The following is a 24,152-nucleotide window of genomic DNA, read 5'->3' as shown; positions in this document are numbered from 1 at the left end:
CTGAAGTGAATGGGGCTTTTTTTTTTCTCCGCAAAATGTGTAATCGATGCAAATTTCATGCGGAATTAGTGCGGATTCCACACCAAATTTAACAAAAGCAATGTAAAAAAGCACCCTTTTCCGTGCACAGAGAATATATGAGGAATTCTGCAGAAATTCTGCATATATGCAGAAAGATGCGGAATTTAGCTTCCGCATCATCTGGCTGGATTTCCACATCTTAAAGGGGTTATCCAGGAAAAAACTTTTTTTTTTATATATATAAACTGGCTCCAGAAAGCTAATCAGATTTGTAAATTACTTCTATTAAAAAATCTTAATCCTTTCAGTACTTATGAGCTTCTGAAGTTAAGGTTGTTCTTTTCTGTCTAAGTGCTCTCTGATGACACGTGTCTCGGGAACCGCCCAGTTTAGAAGCAAATCCCCATAGCAAACCTCTTCTAAACTGGGCAGTTCCCGAGACAGAGAGCACTTAGACAGAAAAGAACAACCTTAACTTCAGAAGCTCATAAGTACTGAAAGGATTCATATTTTTTAATAGAAGTAATTTACAAATCTGTTTACATTTCTGGAGCCAGTTGATGTATATAAAAAAAAAGTTTTTTCCTGGAATACCCCTTTAATGTGGAATTTCCGACTTGTGAACATAGCCTTACCCTAATGATGTACTGTCTCACCTCTTCTAATGATCTGAAGAAACTGCATCCTTAGTATTTGGATGTAGCAGATTCAGAACGTCATCAGAAGGGACAGCACATCTTCAGGATCAGGAAACAGTCGCCATGGTTGATCAGAGTGCTTGAGGTAAATGCAGTATAGTTTATTATTTTCTAGCCCGAGCAGGCAGCAGTTTTTTAAATTGATTATTATTTTTTTTAATTAGTCATTCTGGCCTGGCCCCAGAGGAGAGAATGGTTTATTAAACTGAAATGGGAAAGTCACTTTTGGTTGATACAATAAAATATATACTTGCTTTCAAAGACAAGTAGGGGATACATTGTTATATTCTGGTGTATTATGTAATTACATTACCTGTAACCACTATTTCTCAGGTAGCCAGACTGAACCATCAAGCATGGCAGTAATTCAGTGTTCCCACATGACCCTCGAATAGAACTTGATATTTTTGAAAACATTTGCTGCCACAGTCAAATACCTTTTAATATACCTTGTACAGATTTAGCATTTTTAATGATATTGTTTTAAGTTGCCCCCTCCCCTTACTTAGCCCCTCACATCAATAAACTTAGATTTTCCCACAGGAGTTTTAATGTCTACCATGTGTGTCTGTGCTAGAGGTCTGCCTAGAAGTCTGCAGATTTTTTGTTTTAATTTATTCATTTACATCCTAGTGTTTTAAGGTCTTTTTCAAATAATAAAACGTAGCATAGGCTCAGTTTCTTTGAATTGCCCTTTATCTTGGGGCCAGTCGGTTTACTTTATACTGAATACAATTGTGCATATAGCTTTCTTTCCATTTCATATGTTTTGTTGCATGATCAATTTTAGCTATGTAATTCTTTATATGAAGGCTTTTGGGCATCAATAAAGGTCATCCATGAAAATTAGTGCCAAGATTAGGTGAGTATCAAACAATTTTAAGTCTCCTACCCTTTGGTAATTTATTTTGGCTATGTTCACAAACAGTATTTTAGGCATTATTTTTGGCTGTAAACAGCTGAAAAGACTGCCAAAAAGCCAACTGCAGTTTTTTCAGCCATTGTTTGCTTTTGATCCATTCCCCCAAAACCCTGTGTGAACATAGCTGTATTAGGGATATCGAAAACTGGATTAGGATTCAAAGGGTTATTATCTCTTTTAAAATGGATATTCTCAGGATAGTAGTACTGTACAAATGTGTATTTAGGTTTTATGCCTCAAAATAGGGTTAAAACAACTACAGGTAAACATTTATTTACAGAGAAATGACACAACAAAGCGCTATAAAAAGGTTTTTCTGAATTATTTGGTTATCTATTAAAACAGATGGACCAGGAGAGGCAAAGGAACATTGTTGGCAGCCACCATGCCCCCGCCCATAGACTTGCAATGAGGGGGTGTGGTGCGACGTCACAGGTGGCATGGCCGTGATGTCACAACCCCCGCAGCCCGCACCCAGCGTTCTAGAATACTGCCACTGCACTTTTTGAACCAATAACAAAATTGCATCCTGCGGGAAGAAGTATAAATTCTTCTTTATTTCCTTTTTTGAATCTACTCTTCGTTTTGGCTCCTCATCCCTTCCCCATTTCCCAAAATCAAATCTATCCTTGAGTTGGTTTGATATGATGCCGAATAACAGGAGTATACATCCAGTGTAGGGTTAAGCTGATGCCAGATATCAAACCATCCCAATTCCTCTAACAACCTTCCAAATGGGGTACTTGAAGCCCTACCCGAGGAGTTAGTGTCCCCCACTCTCTTCCTATCTCTTCCCTCATTGAGGACACAGTTGAAGTCTCCCCATATAAGCAGGGGCAGATGTTCCCTTCCCTTCAAAAATTCAATCAGCACTAGTAAGGGTTGGATCGAAAATGGGGGAGGGATATAAAAGAAGGCCATAACAACTTCCTGATTTTTTTTATTTTACAATGTGTAAAAATAAACCTACCTCTTTTGTCAATTTTTCCCCCCAGAATAGTAAATGCAACTGAATTATGTACATAAATGGAGACGCCAGAAGAGAAATTCAAAACTTGCAAGTGTAAGGTCACCTGTGCCCAATTTTTCTGTTGTTTATATTGGTTTTCTACCATTACATGTGATTCTAATATGCATATAATTGCTGGGAGGAAATGTTGAATATGATTAAAAACAGCCATCCTCTTACATCCGTCCCCCCATTCCCCTCACATTCCAAAACACCACTTTAATCTTCATCTAAATAGAAAGGAGAAAGCAAAAAAAATAACACTTCTCGTGTGTCCGTTATATAAAATTGGTCCAGCTTCTCTGGATTTTTGTAACAAAACATCACGGTCCACTAAGCATAATACTGGTACTGGTCTAACAAATGGAACCCGGTGAGCACGTTCCTAGAAAAATTGTGGGGAAAATGACTGGGCCCCAAAAGAGTCCATTATCCATTGGGACAGAAAAGTTCTCAAATCAAATCTTCCATTCCAAAATCCTCTTGAAATTCCACAAATCTTACATTATTCCTCCTTGACTGATCCTCAAATTCTATTATTTTGGATTTTAATTGATCAACTTTTTAACTCCTGCCCTCTGAGCTTGTTTTTAGACTGGAAAGATCGTCTTTAATTTCTGGGATTGCTTTCTTCATTTGAACTGTTCTTTCACAAAGTTTTGTAATTTCATCCCGCATGTACATAACTTCTGCAGAGAGGGATCCAACTTGTGTATTCAAATTACCCAAAGAAGTATTGCATTGCTGGATTTCTTTTAAAATGGTAGCTAAAACTACTGGGTTATCTTGTGTAGCTGCTTCCACCTCCTCCCCGTCTCCTATCTCCTGTAACATGTCATATCTTGACCCTCACAGAAATATTAGGCAGTTATATTCCTATTGCTGCATGTTTTCAGGGTCACAGGTGGCGTTTTTAAAAATATTTAAATTTGCAGTCTCTCAGTCCAGCATTACACCCTTTACATCTTATGGAGGGATCCACTTACGTCAGGGATGAGAGATATTCCATAGCAGAGTACACCTGCCCAGGGAGGGGGAGAGCGATCCGAGAATGCGTCTTCACGGCATTACGCTCAACCAAGATGCCAGAGTACCCCCTTTGTAGGAGCCAAAATAGTTTGTAGAAGCCAGAAAAGAAAAAAAAAATTTGATCTAAATTTGCAGGTCCATTGGCAATAGATAAGAGGACAGGAATATCGCAGTAATTTAAATCTCTCAATGTACGTAAGTAGATATTTTTTTCCACCAAAAGCTGCACATGCACTTTAAACTTGGCAGTGCTGGACACTAGCATTTAGTGTGAATAAAGAAATTGGTGGCAAGTCGTGACAGCTTGACTTATGTATATATAGGCCTGTACCTTGACTAGGTTCTTCTGGGTGGAGGAGTTAAATTACGGTGCGGTGCAGGTTTTCTTGTAGCTACGTAATCTCTGGCTGTAAATTTCAAAGATGACAGTGTTGTTAGAAGCAGCATTCATTTGTGTGACCTAGCACTTCCTAAGGTGAAAAGTGAGACCCCTAGCACATATTACTTCAAAAGATAACATAGGATTATTACAATAGATGTATTGAGGACTTCTATTATCTGGGTGGAATTATGTGAAAATATCCCTTTGATCATTTTTTCAAGCCCAAATCTGAAAAAAATTATATAATTTTTTATGTTTCTAGTAAATTGCAGGTTGCAAAAGGTTGTAAAATGTTGTCAGAAATGAGGACAATCTAATTATTTTATGCTCCAGAACAATGTATAGAAATAGGTTAAACTTATTATATATTATAATCCTTAATTTTCTCTAATAAAGTAGAACTTTATTATTGTACAGCAAAATTAAAGAAATAGTTTAGGGTGTTCTACTAAGCATATCATACTAAGGCAAATCCTTTTTGTTTTGTACCACTTATTTGTATGGTACCACCATATTCCACCTTTCAACATAACATAAGGATTAGCTAGAAAAATAATTAAATAAAAACAATTACTGTAAAATTCTGGGGATGTAGTGGAACAGTGTGTTCCTAAGGCTGTGTTTATAACGCATTATTGGCCTCTCTTAGGTATGTCAGATCCCCTCAATGTTTCAATGGAGGCTCTATTATGTTGATATGTCACCCATAGGGTCCATTGTAATACATTATTATTTTCTGTATGGATATTGTCATATGGAATTGTGTAAACCACATCACCATTCTGTACATTGGAGGCCAAAAGGGCATTCTTTGGTGGACTAGTGGAACGCTATGGACACCTATTAGCATGTTTCTGGAGGCTTTACTTATGTAGATACAAGTGGCCATCACAAATCTGATCTGAACATGGCCTAAGCTATGTATTTTTTCAATTTTTTGGGGCTAAGTGAAGCTGTGAAAAAATTGCACTTTTACCAATGAAAAAATTGCATAAAAAAAAAATTTCATATTTACTGCATTTACTATTAGAAAAAGTGTACCACAAATATTCGCCTGTTAAACCTAGTACAAAAGGTTAAATAAAAAAAAAAGTTTTATTCCCTTTTTTTTTCCCACGTATATACTTTAGTGTTATTCTTGAACTAGATCAACCTTATCAGTCGGCTTCTACAATTTGGCCATTCCTAGTTATTGTTTGTATAAGGTCAGGTTTGGGAAATTATCCATGTAAACTTACTACAGTAGTTCAAAGGGGCCTGGATACAATTCTGGAGAGTGATAATATTACAGGTTATAGTCACTAGATTCTGAAAAAGGTTAGCTGATCCAGGGATTTAATCTAATTTTAAAGGGGTACTCTGCTGCTCCCTGGTGCACACGGCATTCATAATTTGTGTTTCTAAACGCTGGGTGCGGTGGCCGCGATGTCATGCCACTCCCCCTCTATTCATGTCTATGGAAGGGGGCATGTTGGCAGCCTGACAACGCCCCCTCCCATAGATATGAAAGGAAGGGGCGTGGCGTGAAATCATGGCCCCTCCGCTGCATCGGTGTTTAGAAACAAAAATAATGAACGCATAAAATATTGAACATTGTTTTCTACCTCAATGAAGATTTTGGTTTTCCGTAGCTCATCACTGCTAGGTAGTAGCTGAACTGGATGGACATATGTATTTTATTAGCCTTACAAACTGTTACTATATTTACATCTAAATAAGAGGCCCAATATGTTTTTATGGGAAAATATGTTCTGTACGTCTCTAGTTGGAAAAGGATTTTTTTTTTGGAATTATGTTACTGTCCAGTGGCTACCTTTATTTTATTAGGCTTCATTACAGAGCTCTTGGGGCATTTTTTATATTATCAAAAAAAGTGTACCGTATTTTTCGCCATATAGGACGCTCCGGCATATAAGACGCACCCAATTTCAAAGGAGGAAAATCTAGAATACAATGTAAAGTATAGGACAGTGATCTTCAACCAGCGGACCTCCAGATGTTGCAAAACTACAATTCCCAGCATGCCCGGACAGCCGTTGGCTGTCCAGGCATGCCAGGAATTGTAGTTTTGCAACATCTGGAGGTCCGCAGGTTGAAGGCCACTGGTATAGGAGGTAATACTGATGTGTTCCCGCCGCTCCGGACCCGTCACCGCTCGTCACCGCTGCCCTGGATGTCTCCCTCCATCGCTGTCGCAGCGTCCCCGGGGTGTCCCAGTCGCTCCGGAACGTCTCTGCTGCTCGGTATCCTCGCTCTCCGTCGCCGCCATCACGTCGATACGCACGCCGCTCCTATTGGATGACGGGACAGCGTGCGCGACGACGTGATGAGGACGAAGGAGAGTGCCGGCCATGCAGGGGATCCCGGCACGGAGCAGACACAGAGGAGGAAGGTAAGGTCCCTCCCGGTGCAGCCGGGTTAGTGTCACTTTCCCCTCAGACGCGGCGGTCAGCTTTGATCGCCGCGTCTGAAGGGTTAATACAGGGCATCACCGCGATCAGTGATGTCCTGTATTAGCCGCGGGTCCCGGCCGTTGATGGCCGCAGGGACCGCCGCGATAGGACAGGGTTTTAATGTGTATTCGCCGTCTAAGACGCACCAAGTTTTCCCCCCAAAAAAGAAAAAGTGCGTCTTATACGGCGAAAAATACGGTAATTGATTGAAATTAAGCAAAATCTGTGTTTGTGGTCAATAACTAAAATAAGGCCTTATATGGGCAAGAATTTCTGTTCTGTTACATCATAGAAGCAGAACAAAAAACTGAAAAAAAATTGCAGCACAGTCACATGATGTGCAGGGGTATCCAACAGATTTTATTGACTTTAAATGGGTCTGTTGGGTTGTCATGGACTTCATGCTGAGCTATTTTATCTTGTATTTTTGATACAAGAACCTCCCTTTTTTCTAGTCTAGTGGCTGGGGCTTCTGTTAATGTAACATTAGTATAAAGACTTCTAGAACTCCCACTTTTGGTCCCCTGATGCACTGTGCTGGGAGCGCTCTGTTATAAATAGGCACTTAAGAGCGTTGATGAGCTTGTTGTTCTAATGGCTCTCATGGTCTTACCTCTGATCTGATAAGGACTTGCCTGACTTGAGTATAGTTGTGTCTGAGCGGCCCTACTTCTAGACATGTTCACATAGCATGCCTCTTATCAGATAACGGGTAATCTTTTGTAAAACCCATAAATACTGTTGTATATAAACCAGGCCTTTCTGCTACATTTTGGGAAGTTTGCCAGCCTCTCCGTCTCTGTTGAATAAAACAAAGGCTGCGTGTGATAAGCCTCTGCTCTATAAAATACAGCCATGTTTTGTTCCAGGTAACCTGACCCGTACTTGTCAATGTGGAGCAGTAAAGCAAGTTCTCTTCATTTCGTAAAGAGGTTCACTTTCACTTACTTTTTTCTATGTATGTTCAGGTGGTCAGTCGTTCTGTGTGCAGAAACCCAACACTTTGAATATTTCTGTTTATGGGAACTTGATCATTCTGAGGCTTGTGTCATATAACGTGTATTGTACAAATACAAAAACTCGATAGGGGTAGCTGTTCTTATCAACCAGGTTGTTCTGCCGCAGACCTTGTACCTGCTTGACCCTGTGAACTTTTATGATTCTTTTATAAAAAAACCTAAACACTATAAAGTTTATTTATTTTTTTAACCCCCAAAAAATCTGTGATCTAAAACTGTGCTTGCTTCTCCCAATCCAGATTTCTCCTAACTTGGCAAATTCTCACATAGAATGATTGAATCAATTACCTTTGTGACAGGGCACCTCCTGTTAAATATAAGGCTATGTGCATGAAAGGGGTACTCCGGTGGAAAAAAAACTACTTTTTTTTTTCAAATCAAGTAATGCCAGAAAATTAAACAGATTTGTAAATTACTTCTTTTAAAAAATCCTAATCCGTTTTGTCCTTCAGCAGCTGCTGTATGTTCCAGAGGAAGTTGTGTAGTTCTTTTCTTTCTGACTCCAGTGCTCTCTGCTGACACCTCTGTCCATATCAGGAACTGTCCAGAGCAGGAGAGGTTTGCTATGGGGATTTGATCCTACTCCGGACAGTTCCTGATACAGACAGAGGTGTCAGCATAGAGCATTGTCTTCAGACAGAAAAGATCAACTCAACTTCCTCTGTAGTATATAGCAGTTAATATGTACTAGAAGGATTAAGATTTTTTAATAAGTCATTTACAAATCTTTTTAACTTGCTGGAGCCAGTTGATATGAAAAAATCATTTTCCACCGGAGTACCCAATTAAACATGTAGCAAAATATGTAGCTTTTAGGGTAGCCTAGGATCTCTGCTGTGAATTTTCAAGACCTCAGCAAACAGAGAAAGACCAGGAGCTGCGGCACCACTGCGATAACGAAGGAACACAATCTGCTAGGACTGTCTGCTACTGACCCGGTCCCCAGTGTGGGGTGCAGAAAGAAAGTCTCAAAGAGAAATTAACATGTAGAGAAGAAAAATCTCAGCTTTATTCAGGAACTAGCATCATGTAGGTATCGTTCCAATACAGCCTAGGGTCAGGAAAGTGGGCGAGTGGATCACAGGTGTGGGGCGTGTGCAGTAGGGCAACAAATCATTTCACGTCTCCAGAGGCCGGATGAAGCGTCATCTATGACGTGAAACGATTCATTGCTCTACTGCACACGCCCCACACCTGTGATCCACTCGCCCACTTTCCTGACACTAGGCTGTATTGGAACGATACCTGCATGGTGTTTGCTGCCTTGCTAGTTCCTGAATAAAGCTGTTTTCTGGTTTCCTGGATCGGTGAGTGCGATTTTTCTTCTCTACATGTTTATTTGTAAATTTTCAAGCTTTTGACCACATATTTTGTCACCATTTGGAAACTACTTAGCTGCATACTTTTGTTTTCTGAGTTGAAATGTCATGTGTACGGATGGGTCAGGAGGGCACTAGCCATTGTATGTTTTTGCCCACTTTTAGGCAGTGCATTAGCTGTATAGTTAAATAGCAGCATCATAGGAAAATGCGTAGTGTGGAGTTTTTAGTGATGGTGTGATAGATGTAGAATAAAAAAAAGTCCAGTGTTTAAAGCCTCTTAAATGAGATATTCGGCCAAAAGTGTTAAAAAAAAAAAAAAAACTTAAAGCGTACCTGTCAGATCCCACAAACAAAAAAACAAAACGGTTATATGTTACTCAGAGACATAAAAATTACATGATCAGGATGAGGTACTATCACCCATATTTCACAAAAAAATTGCATATTAAAGGGGTATTCCAGGCCCAAACTTTTTTTTTTTTTATATATCAACTGGCTCCGGAAAGTTAAACAGATTTGTAAATTACTTGTATTAAAAAATCTTAATCCTTCCAATAGTTATTAGCTTCTGAAGTTGAGTTGTTATTTTCTGTCTAACTGCTCTCTGATGACTCACGTCCCGGGAGCTGTGCAGTTCCTATGGGGATATTCTCTCATCATGCATAGCTCCCGGGACGTGACATCATCATTGAGCAGTTAGACAGAAAACTTCAGAAGCTAATAACTATTAGAAGGATTAAGATTTTTTTATAGAAGTAATTTACAAATCTGTTTAACTTTCCAGAGCCAGTTGAGATATATATATAAAGGTTTTGCCTGGAATACCCCTTTAACACTGCTCACTGTCTTTTCCATCTTGTCAAAGGAGGGAGCGTGTCCCTCTCTTGTTTGCACAGTGACTCCTCCCCTCCCTCACTCTGCTGACTCACTGCAGCCCTCCTCTGTAACCCCTTGCAGCCCTCCTCTGTAACCCTTTCCTCTCTGGATTTATGCTGTACACATAAACATACAATGATTATTGGAGATTGCCTGTACTCTACCACCAAAGACAATATGGTGATTGTATAACTTACATCTTCCTATGTCATTCATGTACACCATCCTTTGAAAATCCTGTAAGGCTGGGACTTGTAGTTTTGGAAAAGTTGGAGGAACACTGTTTGGATAACTCTTCTTCTTTTTTTTTTCTTTTTTTTTAAACCAGTGTTGCCTTCAGCTGTGTGCCTACAGCTTTTGCAAAACTACAACACCCAGCATGCCCAGACATCCTTTGACTGTCCAGGTATGCTTGGAGTTGTAGTTTTGTAATAGCTGGAGGCACATGTTTGGTAAAACTCTGTGTTACAGCAGTGTTGCTGCAAGCTGTGTTCCTCCTGCAACCTTGTCAATTAGCCATCTTGCGTCCATGACCCTTGGACACACTCATGCTGCTGTAGGACTCGTCAGTGTCCCAGGAGGTATGGGAACCCCTAGTGGTGGGATTTTCAAAGTTTTTAAAGTATATTAGAAAAAATATTGTTTTGCCAAGATGTACAACATATAAAAAGTTTTTATATCGGACAGTGCCCATTTAAATTAATATATATATATATATATATATATATATATATATATATATATATATATGTGTGTGTGTAAGCTCACCATGACTCCACAAGGCATTCCAGCTGATTTGTTTCAAAATCAGACCCCCATAAACCCTTTGAATATCCTGCTGAGTCAGCAATAAACTTCACACACTGGGCTGTGTGAGCTGCAGGTAGGGGCTGCTGTGAGAGTGAGGAGGAAGGGGGGGTGTTGCCTTCCAGCCAATCAGGGACACTCAAACACAGCAAACTGAAGCAGTCACCTCTCTGAGCTGAGGGAGTGTGAAGTGTCGTCTATTGTAGACTCTAGTCATCAGTGTTATAAGATCTACTGGACTTCCTGCCTGGAGGGAAACAGGGGATGTGCGCAGCAAAGATTATGTACAGCTATATAAAGGTAATTTCATTTGGCTGGAGTTCTCCTTTTAAGCTTCCTTAAATTTATATTCCTGATTAGCCCATATTAACCAGTAAGAATTATTAAACACAGTGGGAATATACATAGTCAGATTAATGAGGCCAAACTGTGGTTGGTGAGTTGAGAAGGCCATAAACATTAGATAGAAGTAGATTGATGGATGAACAGTAAGAAAAGTAAGTAAGAAAGAAATATGAGAATAAAGAGAACATGTCCGTTTTTACTGTAAAGTGTACAGTGTGAAAATCAAAACCCCCAATAGCTGCAAAATTGCAGTTTTCTTTTCAATATCCGGCCACAAATATTGTTTTGTTTGCGCAAAACATTATATGGTAAAATGAAAGGTGCCATTACAAACTACAATTGGTTGCGGAAAAAAAACCAAGTGCTAATATGGGTCTAAAGATGGAAAAATAATAGTTATGAAGAGGAGGAAAAAATGAAAATGTAAAAATGAAAATTGTCTGTGTCCTCAAGGGGTTAAATAACTAAAGTGCTTTCTTTACATTTTGATTTAATTTCCCTATTTTTGGAACCCAGCCGAGTGCATTTGTTGTCATGGAAACTTTATAGTTCAATAATTTATAGCAATTTATAAAATTTGTCTGTTTTCATAGTTTTCTTGTTTATTTGCATCCATTAAAGCTTTAACCCTTTCATTCATTAAGACGAGATTAGCAAAATTGTCATTAGTACAGATATCATAGAGGCAGCTATTACAATTTCTGCAGTTGCCATCCTTAATTTACTACATCTTATCCTATTTGTGGAGAGTAGAAGCCCTACACAGGATCCCACCACTAGCATTGCAGTTTTAGCAAATAAAATAAGAAGTAAATCCTCCTTTACTTCAAGACACATAGGAGAGCCCAGTCGGGTGGTGGGAACAATAGTGAAGGTCAAGGACATATAAGTGTACAATATATTATAATTTCCAATTATTTTTATTAAAATTGGGAGCACTGTAAGGGTATATTGTACACTGGTTTCAGAGTACACATCCATACCTTAAACAGAGCAAATTTCTTCCAAAAAACAGCACTACCCCTGTCCTCAGGTTGTGTGTGGTATTACAACTTGGCTCCAGTCACTTCAATGGAACTGAACTGCAAATCCACACACAACCTAAGGTGGTGTAGTTTTTGAAGAAATCTACTCTTTTTCTGATGCTGGATAACCCATTTAATGGATAATAAAGCTATCATTAAAATTGGATAGAGGGCAGTTCCTGGCCCATTAACTTCAATGGGAGTTTGGCATGTCACTTTTTTGCACGATTCACAATCTCCTATTAAAATCATTGAAAATGTTTTGAAAACCACATAGATTTATCATTCTTTTCAAACGTATGGCTTTTATATGACAATTTTTTTTTACTTTTGCATACGTACGACCTATTTATCAAATAGTCGCACGACCTTGATAAATAAATCGCATGTAAGCAAAACCCGGGAAACCCGCATACAAAAGCATATTGTAAAGCAGAAAAGTTTTCCCTTATGTTAATAACCGAAGTTCTTTATCTACCCTTTATTACCAGTAGCGTTGCTAGAGAGTGACGGGGAGGGGGGGGGGGGGGGGGGCGTACCGCATCGGGTGACAACTTGACTGGCCTCCCTGGCACTAATTAGCTGCACTCCAACAATCCCGCAACAACTCATCCACCCTCCTCAGAAATTAAAAAATATTAAAATAATATGCCACACCATGAATATCAGTGTTCTGGAGGTTTCATGGTTTAATTTTGAGCCCGCACTTTGTGACGTTGGTGGGCGGAGTCTTGCGTCGCTGCGCTGAGGCCGGAGTTTACGTCAGGAGGGAAGACAGCGTAGCACCAACAAGCACATAAACAATAGTAAAGCCACAAAAAAAAGCTCAGTACGTTACCCACCCCAAAATGTGCATGAAGCTGTATTACTATGGATATTTCTTTTTTTTTAAGGAAAACTTTTAGTGCCACATATGGGTTATTTATGTAGTCAGTAAAAATTCTTACACAATTATTTTGTGCCTTATTTTAACAAAGCATTCATTTTAAAATTTATTGGGTATGCCAGAATGTACGTGTCCTAAAATTAACAAAGTGTGCAGTGTGTATTTTTTACCTTAAAATTAAGTTTAGTTATATAATACATTTTTTCTATAATGAACATTAATGTAGTAGCTCTGTTTCATGATGCAGAACAAGAACAGTTGTTAAAGTGGGTGTGAATTTCCTTTTCTGCAGACGTATGCACTTTCTGTAAGCCAGGTTGGACCTGGAATACATATGCGACTTTTACATGGAGATGTGACTTTTTTTCTTCATAAATAGTGACTATCGCATTTGATAAATACACTGCAAAGTAAAAAAAAAAAAATAATTACTATGTGAGCATATTTCAGAAATGGCTTTGGAATAAGCAAAAATCATAAAGTCGCAGCATGTATGGAAAAATTGCACGTGCGCAAGTACGTGCGACTTTATTACCCCCCAAAAAATCTACTAAGGAGCTTGATAAATCTCCTTCATAGTTGTTGCCCAAGTGAACATACTTTAAGGGCAGAAAGTACATAACATTTATGTTATAATTTCTATGGAAACGGCTAAATGAAAGAACATTTCTAATGAAGGCTGCTTAGAAAACTTGCATTCAGGAAATCATTCAGCAAGTGAGACAGTAGCCTTTAAAGGGGTACTCCGGTGGAAAATGTTTTTTTTTTTGTTTTTTATCAACTGGTGCCAGAAAGTTAAACAGATTTGTAAATTACTTCTATTAAAAAATCTTTATCCTTCCAGTACTTATTAGCAGCTGTATGCTACAGAGGAAATTCTTTGCTTTTTGAATTTCTTTGGTCTTGACCACAGTAATCTCTGCTGACACCTCAGTCCGTGTCAGGAACTGTCCAGAGCAGCATAGGTTTGCTATGAGGATTTTCTCCTGCTCTGGGCAGTTCCTGATACGGGCATCAGGTGTCAGCAGAGAGCACTGTGGACAAGGCAAAAAAGAAATTCAAAAATAATTTCTTCTGTAGCATACAGATGCTAAAAAGTACTGGAAGGATAAAGATTTTTTAATAGAAGTCATTTACAAATCTGTTTAACTTTCTGGCACCAGTTGATTAAAAAAAAAATGTTTTCCACCGGAGTACCCCATATGAGGGCTTGTTTTTTGTGCCACCAATTTTACTTTGTAATACCATTAATTATTTCACCACAAAATTTATGGCGAAACCCAAAAAAATATTTAAGGGGCAAAATTTTAGAAAAAGACGTTATTTTATAAATTTTGGGGGCTTCCAATTCTACGCAGTGTACTTTTAGTACAGATGACAACTTATCCTAATTCTGTAGGTCCATACGGTTACAAAGATACCTAATTTATATATGAGGGCTCATTTTTTGCACCATGATCTGAAGTTCATTTTTATTTTGATAGCACCTTTTTGATAGCGTTTTATTCATTTTTTTCTAGTATATGTAGTGACCAAAAATTTGCATTTCTGGCCATTTAAATAACATTGTATTTTAATAGTTTGGACATTTGCGCACATGGCAATATCACACGTTTATTTTTATTTTTTTACATTTTTTTATTTGAAAAATGGAAAAAGGGGGATTTAAACTTTTATTAGGGAAGGGGTTAATGCATATTTATTTACACTTTTACACTTTTTTTTGTCCCCATAGGGGACTATGACATGCAATCTTTAGATTGCATACACTGATCAATGCTTTTCCATAGGAGAGCATTGATTAGTGTTATCGGTGCTCCATTGCTTCAGCCTGGCAAAGCTAACTGAAAGCCCGGACGGCAGGGAGGAAGGTAAGACACCTCCCCCACCTCCCCTTTGCTTATTGTAGTTTATTCTTTCTTTATGAGAAAGAGGTGACTTCTGCTATGTATTACATTGGTAGCCTCTAGGTTTCTGAAATGAATGGAAGCTGAGTGGTTCTGGTGCATGCTGACATGAGTACATGTAACGTTGGTATTGGTGGTTCCATTACCCTAGTTAGGAGGCAGTAGGAAAATAGATTTCTAATCTATTGAGGTTACAAAAGCAATGACTTGTTATGGAAACTATTAGTTGGTTAATGCAAGAATAATCACAATTTTCACTGAACTTTAAATTCTAGACCCGGTCGTGTAGTTTCCTTTCTCGACATATGTTGCATCTGCAAAACCTCAGATCATCTAAAAAAAACTTGAATGAATTAACCGTGTGGTTTTGAGTCAGAGATTTACCCTGACAAGAACTTTATGAGAAGTCTAATTTTGACTTTGGTGCAAAGTAGTGCTAGTGATATAACTGTTTAACATGATGCCAAAAACTAGTGGTTACAGCTCCGAATCTGGTGCCAAGTGCCTTTTTATACAATCACAATACTGTAATAATGTAATGTGTCATGTGATAAGGCTGTGTACTCTCATGATCATGGTATCAAATTGAATAGACACTATGGTGGCCTTGTGCAGAGCTGCTTGTATGTTGCTGGTTTCACACTATTCACACTAGTTTCATGCTCTTGCTGCAGATAAAGATAAGGCACATGTCCTGATCATGATGCTTATATAGACTTGCCCTAAAACAATAAAGCTCCACAAGGTAGAATTCTCCACAGTCACCACTATGACAGAAGTGCACTATTTTATGTGCCATGTCATGGTAGCAAACGCCAAGGTCCACATGGTCTTTTAGGGTTAATGGTGTGGCAACACTAGTTTAATAGAACTAAATATAGAACTACAGTTATAATGCCATATTTATTTCATATGCTGTCTTGCTTTTGTGTTTCAGTGTGTAAAGATCCTCCATACAAAGTAGAAGAATCTGGTTATGCTGGTTTCATTTTGCCAATAGAAGTCTATTTCAAAAATAAGGTATGTTTTTCCAGCAAACTATTGGCTTTTTACTGTAGATCATATATTTGTGTTTTTTTAATTCTTTTTAGTTTACCTGTCATCAGATTAAGTAGCACCTGTCTGATCTGGGTTTATACTTTGAGTTCCAAATACTGACAAAAATACTATGTGTGAACCCAGCCCAAGGGACATGCCCCTGTTTTATTTAAATGAGACAGTACTGAGTAAAGTGGGAAGTAGACAGGTTTATCAAGTCAAGCATATTTACGTGCAATAAATTCCTATGTCTGTAGGATGGCCATGTGTGAGATCATGGTGTGATGTGAATAAGGAATTACAATATAGCCACTCTATTTTACTAAATGTGAGGATGCTACTGCAAAGCAAGATGTCAATTACTCCCTGGAAAATACATTTTCCTGCTTAGCCATCTTTTATATACATAGCTTTCTTTTTTATTAAAGGTGTTCAAACCCATGTTTGAGTTTAAAGGAAATCTGTCATCAGTGTCACCTGCACTAACCTGTCGGTACAGACAGGTAGTGCAGGTGACACTGATGAGAACCATACTTACCTGGTCCCTTTCTCGTGCTGTGGTTCTTCGGCAATCCTCTTTGGTATCTTCAGCTCTGGGCCCGACTTGGATTATGGGCGGAGCTTAGTGACATCACCGCTGCTGTTTGCTTGCAGCAGGACCCAGCAGAGAACAGCAGCAGTGATGTCACTAAGCTCCGCCCATGCTGCAAGTCTTGCTTGGAGCTGAAGATATGGTAGAGGATAGCTGGAGAACCACAGCACGGAAAATGACCAGGTAGGTATCGTTGTCATCAGTGCCACCTGCACTACCTGTCTGTACCAATAGGTTAGTGCAGGTGACACTGACAGAATTCCTTTAAGGTAGTAGAAGTTCTGAAAATGCCTCTGGCGGAGTTTCAAGGATTCAAGTAGTTGAAGATAACTCTGCCTCTGGCAGAGTTATCTTCAACTACTTGAATCCTGTGCAGCTGTTTGTTTTATCTCGTGCTGTGTATAAAAGGGAGAAAACTCTTCTATCAGAAACTATACGTGCACCATTTCTTTGTTGTACCAGCACATCCCTAGAGCCAGAACAATCACAAACATAGGTTTCATTGTGCCTTCCTCAGACAGATCCTATCACATACCTGCAAACATACTGATCTTTTTTAAAGTGGACCTGTCAGCAGGTTTGTAGGGTATAAAGTAAGGGCATGGCTGTATAGGGCTTTTTACCCTGAATCCAGACATACATATCAGATAAAGAAAAGCAAACCTGGCTTTGGATTCCACTGGGCGTATCCCTTAGTTGCTAGATAACAGTATAGTCTGGTGACTGTCAATCATGAGGGTAGAGGAGGTGAACAGTGCAGAGAAGGGAGAGACTAACTAGTGGAGGGGCTGAACTGTGCTGGGCTCTAGCAGCCAAGGGGAACACCCAGAGGGCTCCAAAGCTTAATTTGCATATATTTTTAAACTGATGTCTCAGCGCTGGAGGTATGTATTGATTCATGGTCAAAGCATGGTCATGGTCCTATACAGCTATACCTTTACTTCATACCCTAAAAACTGCTGACGGGTTCACTTTAAAGACTGAAATGTGCTCTAATTGCTGTTAGAAAATTCCAACAGTTCCTGTAGTTTTTCTCATTTTCAGAATGTAAAATTGAATATATATTTTTTTTTCTTCGGCGTCGTAGGGCAGTACTTTAAAGTTATATGTGGGCCACAGTTCAATAAGCATTTAATTCCAAGTGTAAACTGTTTTGCTAAAATGTCACAAATGGGGATGTTCAGCATACTAGCAGAACTTTTCTTTAAGTCTCCACGTACCAAAAGGGATGAGAAAAGTAGATGTTGTCCCTACATAAGACATCATTTATTAACTTGAATAGTTAACATATAAGAGGCATGTCTTTTATTTCCTAACTGTTAGGTTAAAATGTGCCAAATTTATTAAGAGGTGTGAGAATTTTTTACAAATTTGGCACAAATTTACGTAGACCGGTGATAAAAAGTGAAAAAGGATTGAGTCCATCTTTCTGACTGCCTCTCCTTCTTGCCAAGATGCTTAGCATAGCTTCTGTAACCCCTTTTAGATTCTCTCAGTAGGTAACACTTGTAAATCTGGGCACCAGCTCTTTTCTGCCCTTGAGGTTTTACTACACCACACTATTTGTATAGGTAAGCTATGTTAAACAAAATGGTTTACCTGACTTATGCAGATCGAATACATTGTTGCAAACCTTCAGCTACATCAGTATTTGTTCTATAAATATTTTCAGTCAATTCAGATTGACATAAAATTTAACACTTTAGGGGCCAGTCTATTTTTGAATTGTTTTGGAATGGAAACTAAAATGGGAAAAAGCTGATACTTCTGAGTACTTAGCACAGAATTAATATATATATACCTACAAATGCCAAAGGCGTAACACAATGTAACCCCAGTAAAAAATAAAATACAATTCAGCATTAGAAAATATATATTTTTATTTGTATAAAGACATAAATCTATAAAATGTACATAATAGATGGTATAAAATAAATAAATAAATATATATATATATATATATATATATATATATATCTCAATGTATATTAAAAAAGTTAATTTCAAGATAAAAAGTTAATTAGTAGTGATGTAGCAGGATGCAGGAGGAAAAGCAGAGATCCTGATATATTCCAAGTGTAAAGCACAATAAATACCCACAAGGTGGGGGAGTATATGTGACATAGATGGATGAAGGTGATGACAAAGTGCAAGTGCGCAAAACAAATTGATAACTACAATAGTGACCAATAACACACAATTGTGTAAAAAAATAAAAGTGCAAGGTGCCAGTAAAATGGTCAAATAGCACTAGTAATAATACATAAAGTAAAGCAGGTGCTAAAACATGGAAGACCTAAAATGTGAAACGTGACAAATGTGTACAGGACTCGCCCAGCCCCGCTACAGACCTATGGGACCGGGGCGAGTCCTGTACACATTTGTCACGTTTCACATTTTAGGTCTTCCATGTACACGTGTGACTATCTCTTGCTGCTATTTACTGTCTCACTTGTTTGTCACGTTTCACATTTTATGTCTTCCATATTTTAGCACCTACTTTACTTTATGTATTATTACTAATGCTATTTGACAATTTTACTGGCACCTTGCACTTTTCTACACAATTGTGTGTTATTGGTCACTATTGTAGTTATCAATTTTTTTGAGTACTTGCACTTTGTCATCACCCAGCAGCTTTGTATCTACTTTCATCCATTTATGACACACCTACTCTTCCCCCCCCCCCCCAATCTTATTGGTATTTATTGTGTTTTACACTTCGAATATATCAGGATCTCTGCTTTTCCCCCTGCATCCTGCTACATCACAACTACCGGTAATTAACTTTTTATCTTGAGATTAACTTTTTTAATATACATTGATATATACCGTATTTATTTTATTCCGTCTATTATGTACATTTTATAGATTTATGTCTTTTTTTTACAAATAAAAATATATATTTTCATATACTGAATTGTATCTTATTTTTTACTGGGGTTACATTGTGTTACGCCTTTAGCGTTTGTAGGTATATATATTAGTTATGTTGTTGTTAACCCCTTCCTATTTTTATCTGGAGCCATATATATAGGACTTTATAGGTTTATGTACTTAGCAGAGAAGCGGCTATTTCCATATCAGTTTCCTACTGTCTATATTTCAGTTGCATTGATCTTGATGCAGCACTCTCATAACTAGTGTTGTGGCACTTGTCTTTGTCAGCTCTTTTATTGAATCGATTGAGTCGGATTTCAAATGCAGCAATTCATCTCTTCATTTGGAGGAATATTTTTATTTCAGCATGGTACTGCTTTGTATAACCAAACTGAGCTATTACAGCCTTTGGTTAATTGACAACATTGTTGATAGTATTATCATTGCCTTTTTATATTATGTTCACAGACCTTTCTCCGGGTCAGGAATTACTTGACCGATAACAAAGCTTCATGCAATTTTTGTCCATGGTTTGTACATAGGGCCTCTTACACAAACCAATGGGGACGTGAAAATTAACAACAAGCTTAACGCCAACGACAAGGGTCAGTCACTGGCCTGGCAGTCTGGCCCTGTAACTACATTATTGTCAGCTGCACATCACCTGTTTATACAGAGTGATATGTGGCCGGTAACTATAATTTAAATGGCAAGCAAACATTTTCTTGTTTCTTGACGGACTACTGGCATTTTTACATGGACCATGGACAAGCTTTTTAAAGTGCTCATTAGCCCAATGTTTGTTTTAACTTTTGGGAAGTACCATTGTGTACGGAGATGAAAAATTACATATTAAATATTTATAAAAGAGCAATGTATAACCTATCAAGCCATAATGTAATCTACACTCATTTTGCTTCTTTGCCTTTTTTTTGTAGATTACTAGTATCTTTATTAGGCCCCTTTCACACTATCTTTGTCAGATGGTAGTGTGACGGCCATCGGGCTGCCGGGTAGAATAGCGGGAGAAAAAATACTGCTTGCGCGGTCTTTTCCTGCCACTACCCCCTCTGAAAAACAGCAGTGCCCGACGGACCCCATTGACTATAGTAGGGTCCATCGGGACCCACTGTTGCACGTTGCGCCCCGTCAAAATGTCGGTCAATAAAATACACTTGTGAACTATTAGTTTTACAAACTCCATTAATGGTCTATTTTCTTCTTTCGTAGGAGGAGCCTAAGAAAGTTCGTTTTGATTATGACCTCTTTCTGCACCTTGAAGGACACCCCCCTGTAAATCATCTACGCTGTGAAAAGCTTACCTTTAATAACCCCACTGAGGAATTCAGGAAAAAATTGCTTAAGGCCGGAGGGGTAAGTCTAGAAAGGTGTACTATTTATTTATGGCCATACATGGAGAAACATGGGTGTTTGGTTGGAGGTAGGGTCACCAAAAACCCACTGTACCTTGAGCAGAATATTTAGATCTAAACCATGGGCAGCATACTGAACATTGTTCCCAGTCGAAAGAACATATGAATGTGCCATGTTTTTTATGTTAGCATTTTGACAAACATTTAAAGTGTACAAGTCAAAAGTTTTGATCGGTTGAGGTCTGAGTGTTCAGACCCTGACCGATTACTAGAATGAGCGGGTAGAAAGTTTGTCTCTCCTAGTGCCCTCTTCTCCTGGCTCATTCTAGCAGTCAGCTGGGGTCTTAACCCTAACCAATCAAAACGGTTTACATGTCTTTAAAGTATCTTAAAAGTGCCCATTTAAAGACTACATTCTTTTATCACTGCTTCACATCTATATTTATGTGACATGTTTGCAATGTTTTAGTTGCAATTCTGTACTAAATGTTGTCATGTTTTTGTGGCACCATGCCTTGCAGTAGGTCTGCTTTTGCCACTTCGGTTTCATATTTATTTCCCATTTTCCCTCATGATTTTAAAAATAAGCAAGAGTTAATTTCAGTAGAGGGAAAAGTTTAAACATTTCCATGCTTTCTTCCTAAAATAGAAGGTACCATAGAACAGAGAAATGGTGTGTAAATTAGCTCTTAAATTAAAAAGAAATGGGGGGAGATTTAGCAAATCCTTTTCAAAGAAAAAGTGGAGCAGTTGCCCATAGAAACCAGTGAGATTGTCTTTTTCATGTTTGGTTTTTCTCAGTAGGCTTAAAGGAGTTATCCAGGAATGGAAAACTAGAGCTAATTTCTTTCAAAGACAGCGCCACCCCTGTATTCAGGTTATGGGTTTAGGACAAGAATGGCATTGTTCTTTAAATAAATTAGCTCTGTGTTTCTATACCTGGATAACCCCTTTAATAATACCAGAACACACCTTTTCTGGGGCCCAGTGTTTTGTAGTATAGGTATGTTCACACAAATGCAGGTAATCTCATAGCTTCAGCAAGTTTTTGTGGGTAAAATCTACACTTTAGACAGTGTATGACTGCAGATCTTAAACTTAAAAACTTGCATATTACATGCTGTGAAATTACCTGCACATTTTTTTGCGAAAAATCTGCAGTAAGTAAAGTAGGTGTGAATATACTGTTTACATACATATACTGGCTATTATCTGTGAGAAAACCAACCCTCTAGGACAATAATCCCCAAACTGTGGCAAAACCATACCTCCCAGCATGCCAAGAGAATTGTAGGTATGCTGAGAGTTGTAGTTTTGTAACAGGAGGTCCATAGTTTGGAGACCTCTACTCTAGGAGACTTTTTTTCAATGCAATTTAAAGTGGCCATCTCAGGGAGCTTTCCCTTTAGATCTTTATCCAGTACATGACTTCTTCTATTTGCCAGGTCCTCCATGTAAATTCCCCATTACCCAGGTCTACCCTATAAGTTGTTTCCAATATAAGCCAAACCACCTATTTAGGTAGTTTGCGCTATAGCTACATCATCCCTGCAGATAATGAAAAAATGACACAAAATTAGGTTTTGCTTCTCATATAAAGTTTTTTAATTAATTGTAAAATAATTATATTTTTCAATGTTTATTTTTAAAAGAAAAATAAATAAAATAAAAATAAGGCTACATTCATATTACGATTTTTACCATACGGTTTTGTATCATTTTTTTTTTGTTCCCAAAATGGTATAATGAAACCTGACAAAATAATTTTATGATCAATGTGTTTTGCATTAACTATAATGTTCTAAAAAAAAACATATATGGGTTATATACAGTTTTTATAGACCATTGTAAACCTGAAAAAACAGGACCGTGAACAAAACCATGGTTTTGTGCACGGGAAAAAAACTCAGAAAAATCGCAAAAGTACAAAAACTCAATGGGTACGGCAAGCAATATGGTTATATACGGTTTTCAAATACAAAAACATATACAAAATAGGATTGCAAAATCGTGATGTGATTGCATCCTTACCAATTACAATTAATAAAACCCAAACATAAATCAACAGATAAATCTTTTAAATAAAGACACCCCAACATGTGCAAAACTGTAGTTTTAACCACTTCTATTCTGGTCAGATTGATTCCTACATTTTCCAGATGAAAAGCTGGGTTTCAGGTTATCAAATTCATAGATTGTGGCTCCAAACCGTTGAAATGCCCACTTTTTAGGTTCCAGAATACAAACTGAAGGGGTTCGGATTCACACACATGACGTGAAATTATTTGACATAAGGATTAGAGATGAGCGAATTTACAGTAAATTCGATTCGTCACAAACTTCTCGGCTCGGCAGTTGATGACTTAGCCTGCATAAATTAGTTCAGCTTTCAGGTGCTCCAGTGGGCTGGAAAAGGTGGATACAGTCCTAAGAGACTCTTTCCTAGGACTGTATCCACATTTTCCAGCCCACCGGAGCACCGGAAAGCTGAACTAATTTATGCAGGATAAGTCATCAACTGCCGAGCCGAGAAGTTCATGACGAATCGACTTTACTGTAAGTTCGCTCATCTCTAATAAGGATCATTTGCCAAAAAACTGACCCGAAACTATTGGTTTCCAAAGAATAAATTCCCACAAATGACCATTACCAGATGTAATATGTCTGCTTTTACTTATGCCTGTTATTGTTTTTCGACACTGGTTATGGGTTTACTGAACTGGAAGCCCTTTTTTTCTTTTTTTTTCCCTCCCTTACTGGTTTAGTGTTTTAGTATGTTCCATGAATTCTGCTTCTAGGTCAGATTGTCAGCAATAAAGAGATAAATGTTCTACTTTCATATAACTATTGGATAAATTCTACACCTTGACATACAAACACATTAAAGAACACACAAATAATAATCGAATCATTTAAGTAAACACAGTAATAACATTTTAATTCAACTATAAATGATATTGCCATAGTAAATGAAAGATGCCTGCTAGAGAGTGATGCTCTTGTTGAAATGTCACAGAAGACCTTATTGACATACAATAAATGGGCTCTTAGCTTATCTCTGGATATTGCACTAAGTGTTTGCTGTTTGTAAAGGGACAGGTGAGCAAACACAAGATGCCTTTCCAGAAGACATCCAGCACAAAGTGCATGGCTTTTTCCACCAGTCTTTTAAGGTTAATGTTTCCCCCGCAAAGGAAATGAGCTACTATGGGCTTTACATAATGGGTCACATTGTTATGTGCTGATGAAAGTGAGCATTAAAAAGGAAAGAGAGATTAATTGAGTCATATTAAGGGACCCTGGGACTTACTGAAAGATTGGCCTAGTGTGAATCCCCGCTGGGCTGTAAAATAAAGGAGAATGCAATCTGTATAGAAGTGCTATTAATTCCTACATCATCCCTTTTAAAATATGTTGATATCTTTATCATTTTTCCACAGCAGGTCTATATTACAAGATGACAAATGAGACAGGTCTTGCCTATCGTCGTACATTTCCTAATCATTACTATTCTATTAAGAGGAGATACATTGAACGTCAGCCTGTCTTTCATTTTGTTCTTCCCCCT

At 38.1% G+C, this 24,152-nt stretch overlaps 1 protein-coding gene across 7 annotated transcripts in view; it reads left to right on the top strand.

Moving 5' to 3' along the window:
- The window catches only part of MLLT3 (MLLT3 super elongation complex subunit), a 237,924-nt gene that overhangs the window by 97,279 nt on the left and 116,493 nt on the right, over positions 1-24,152 (top strand). For all 7 annotated transcript variants that reach the window (XM_056520087.1, XM_056520069.1, XM_056520063.1 and 4 more), the window contains 2 exons: positions 15,639-15,721; positions 20,442-20,585. In XM_056520087.1, the coding sequence (XP_056376062.1) occupies positions 15,639-15,721; positions 20,442-20,585 (227 nt within the window). The remainder of the gene's footprint in view (positions 1-15,638; positions 15,722-20,441; positions 20,586-24,152) is intronic.

This window comes from Hyla sarda, chromosome 1 (genome assembly GCF_029499605.1).
Source record: "Hyla sarda isolate aHylSar1 chromosome 1, aHylSar1.hap1, whole genome shotgun sequence".
NCBI lineage: Eukaryota > Metazoa > Chordata > Amphibia > Anura > Hylidae > Hyla > Hyla sarda.
This window is presented reverse-complemented; position numbering and strand designations above follow the sequence as displayed.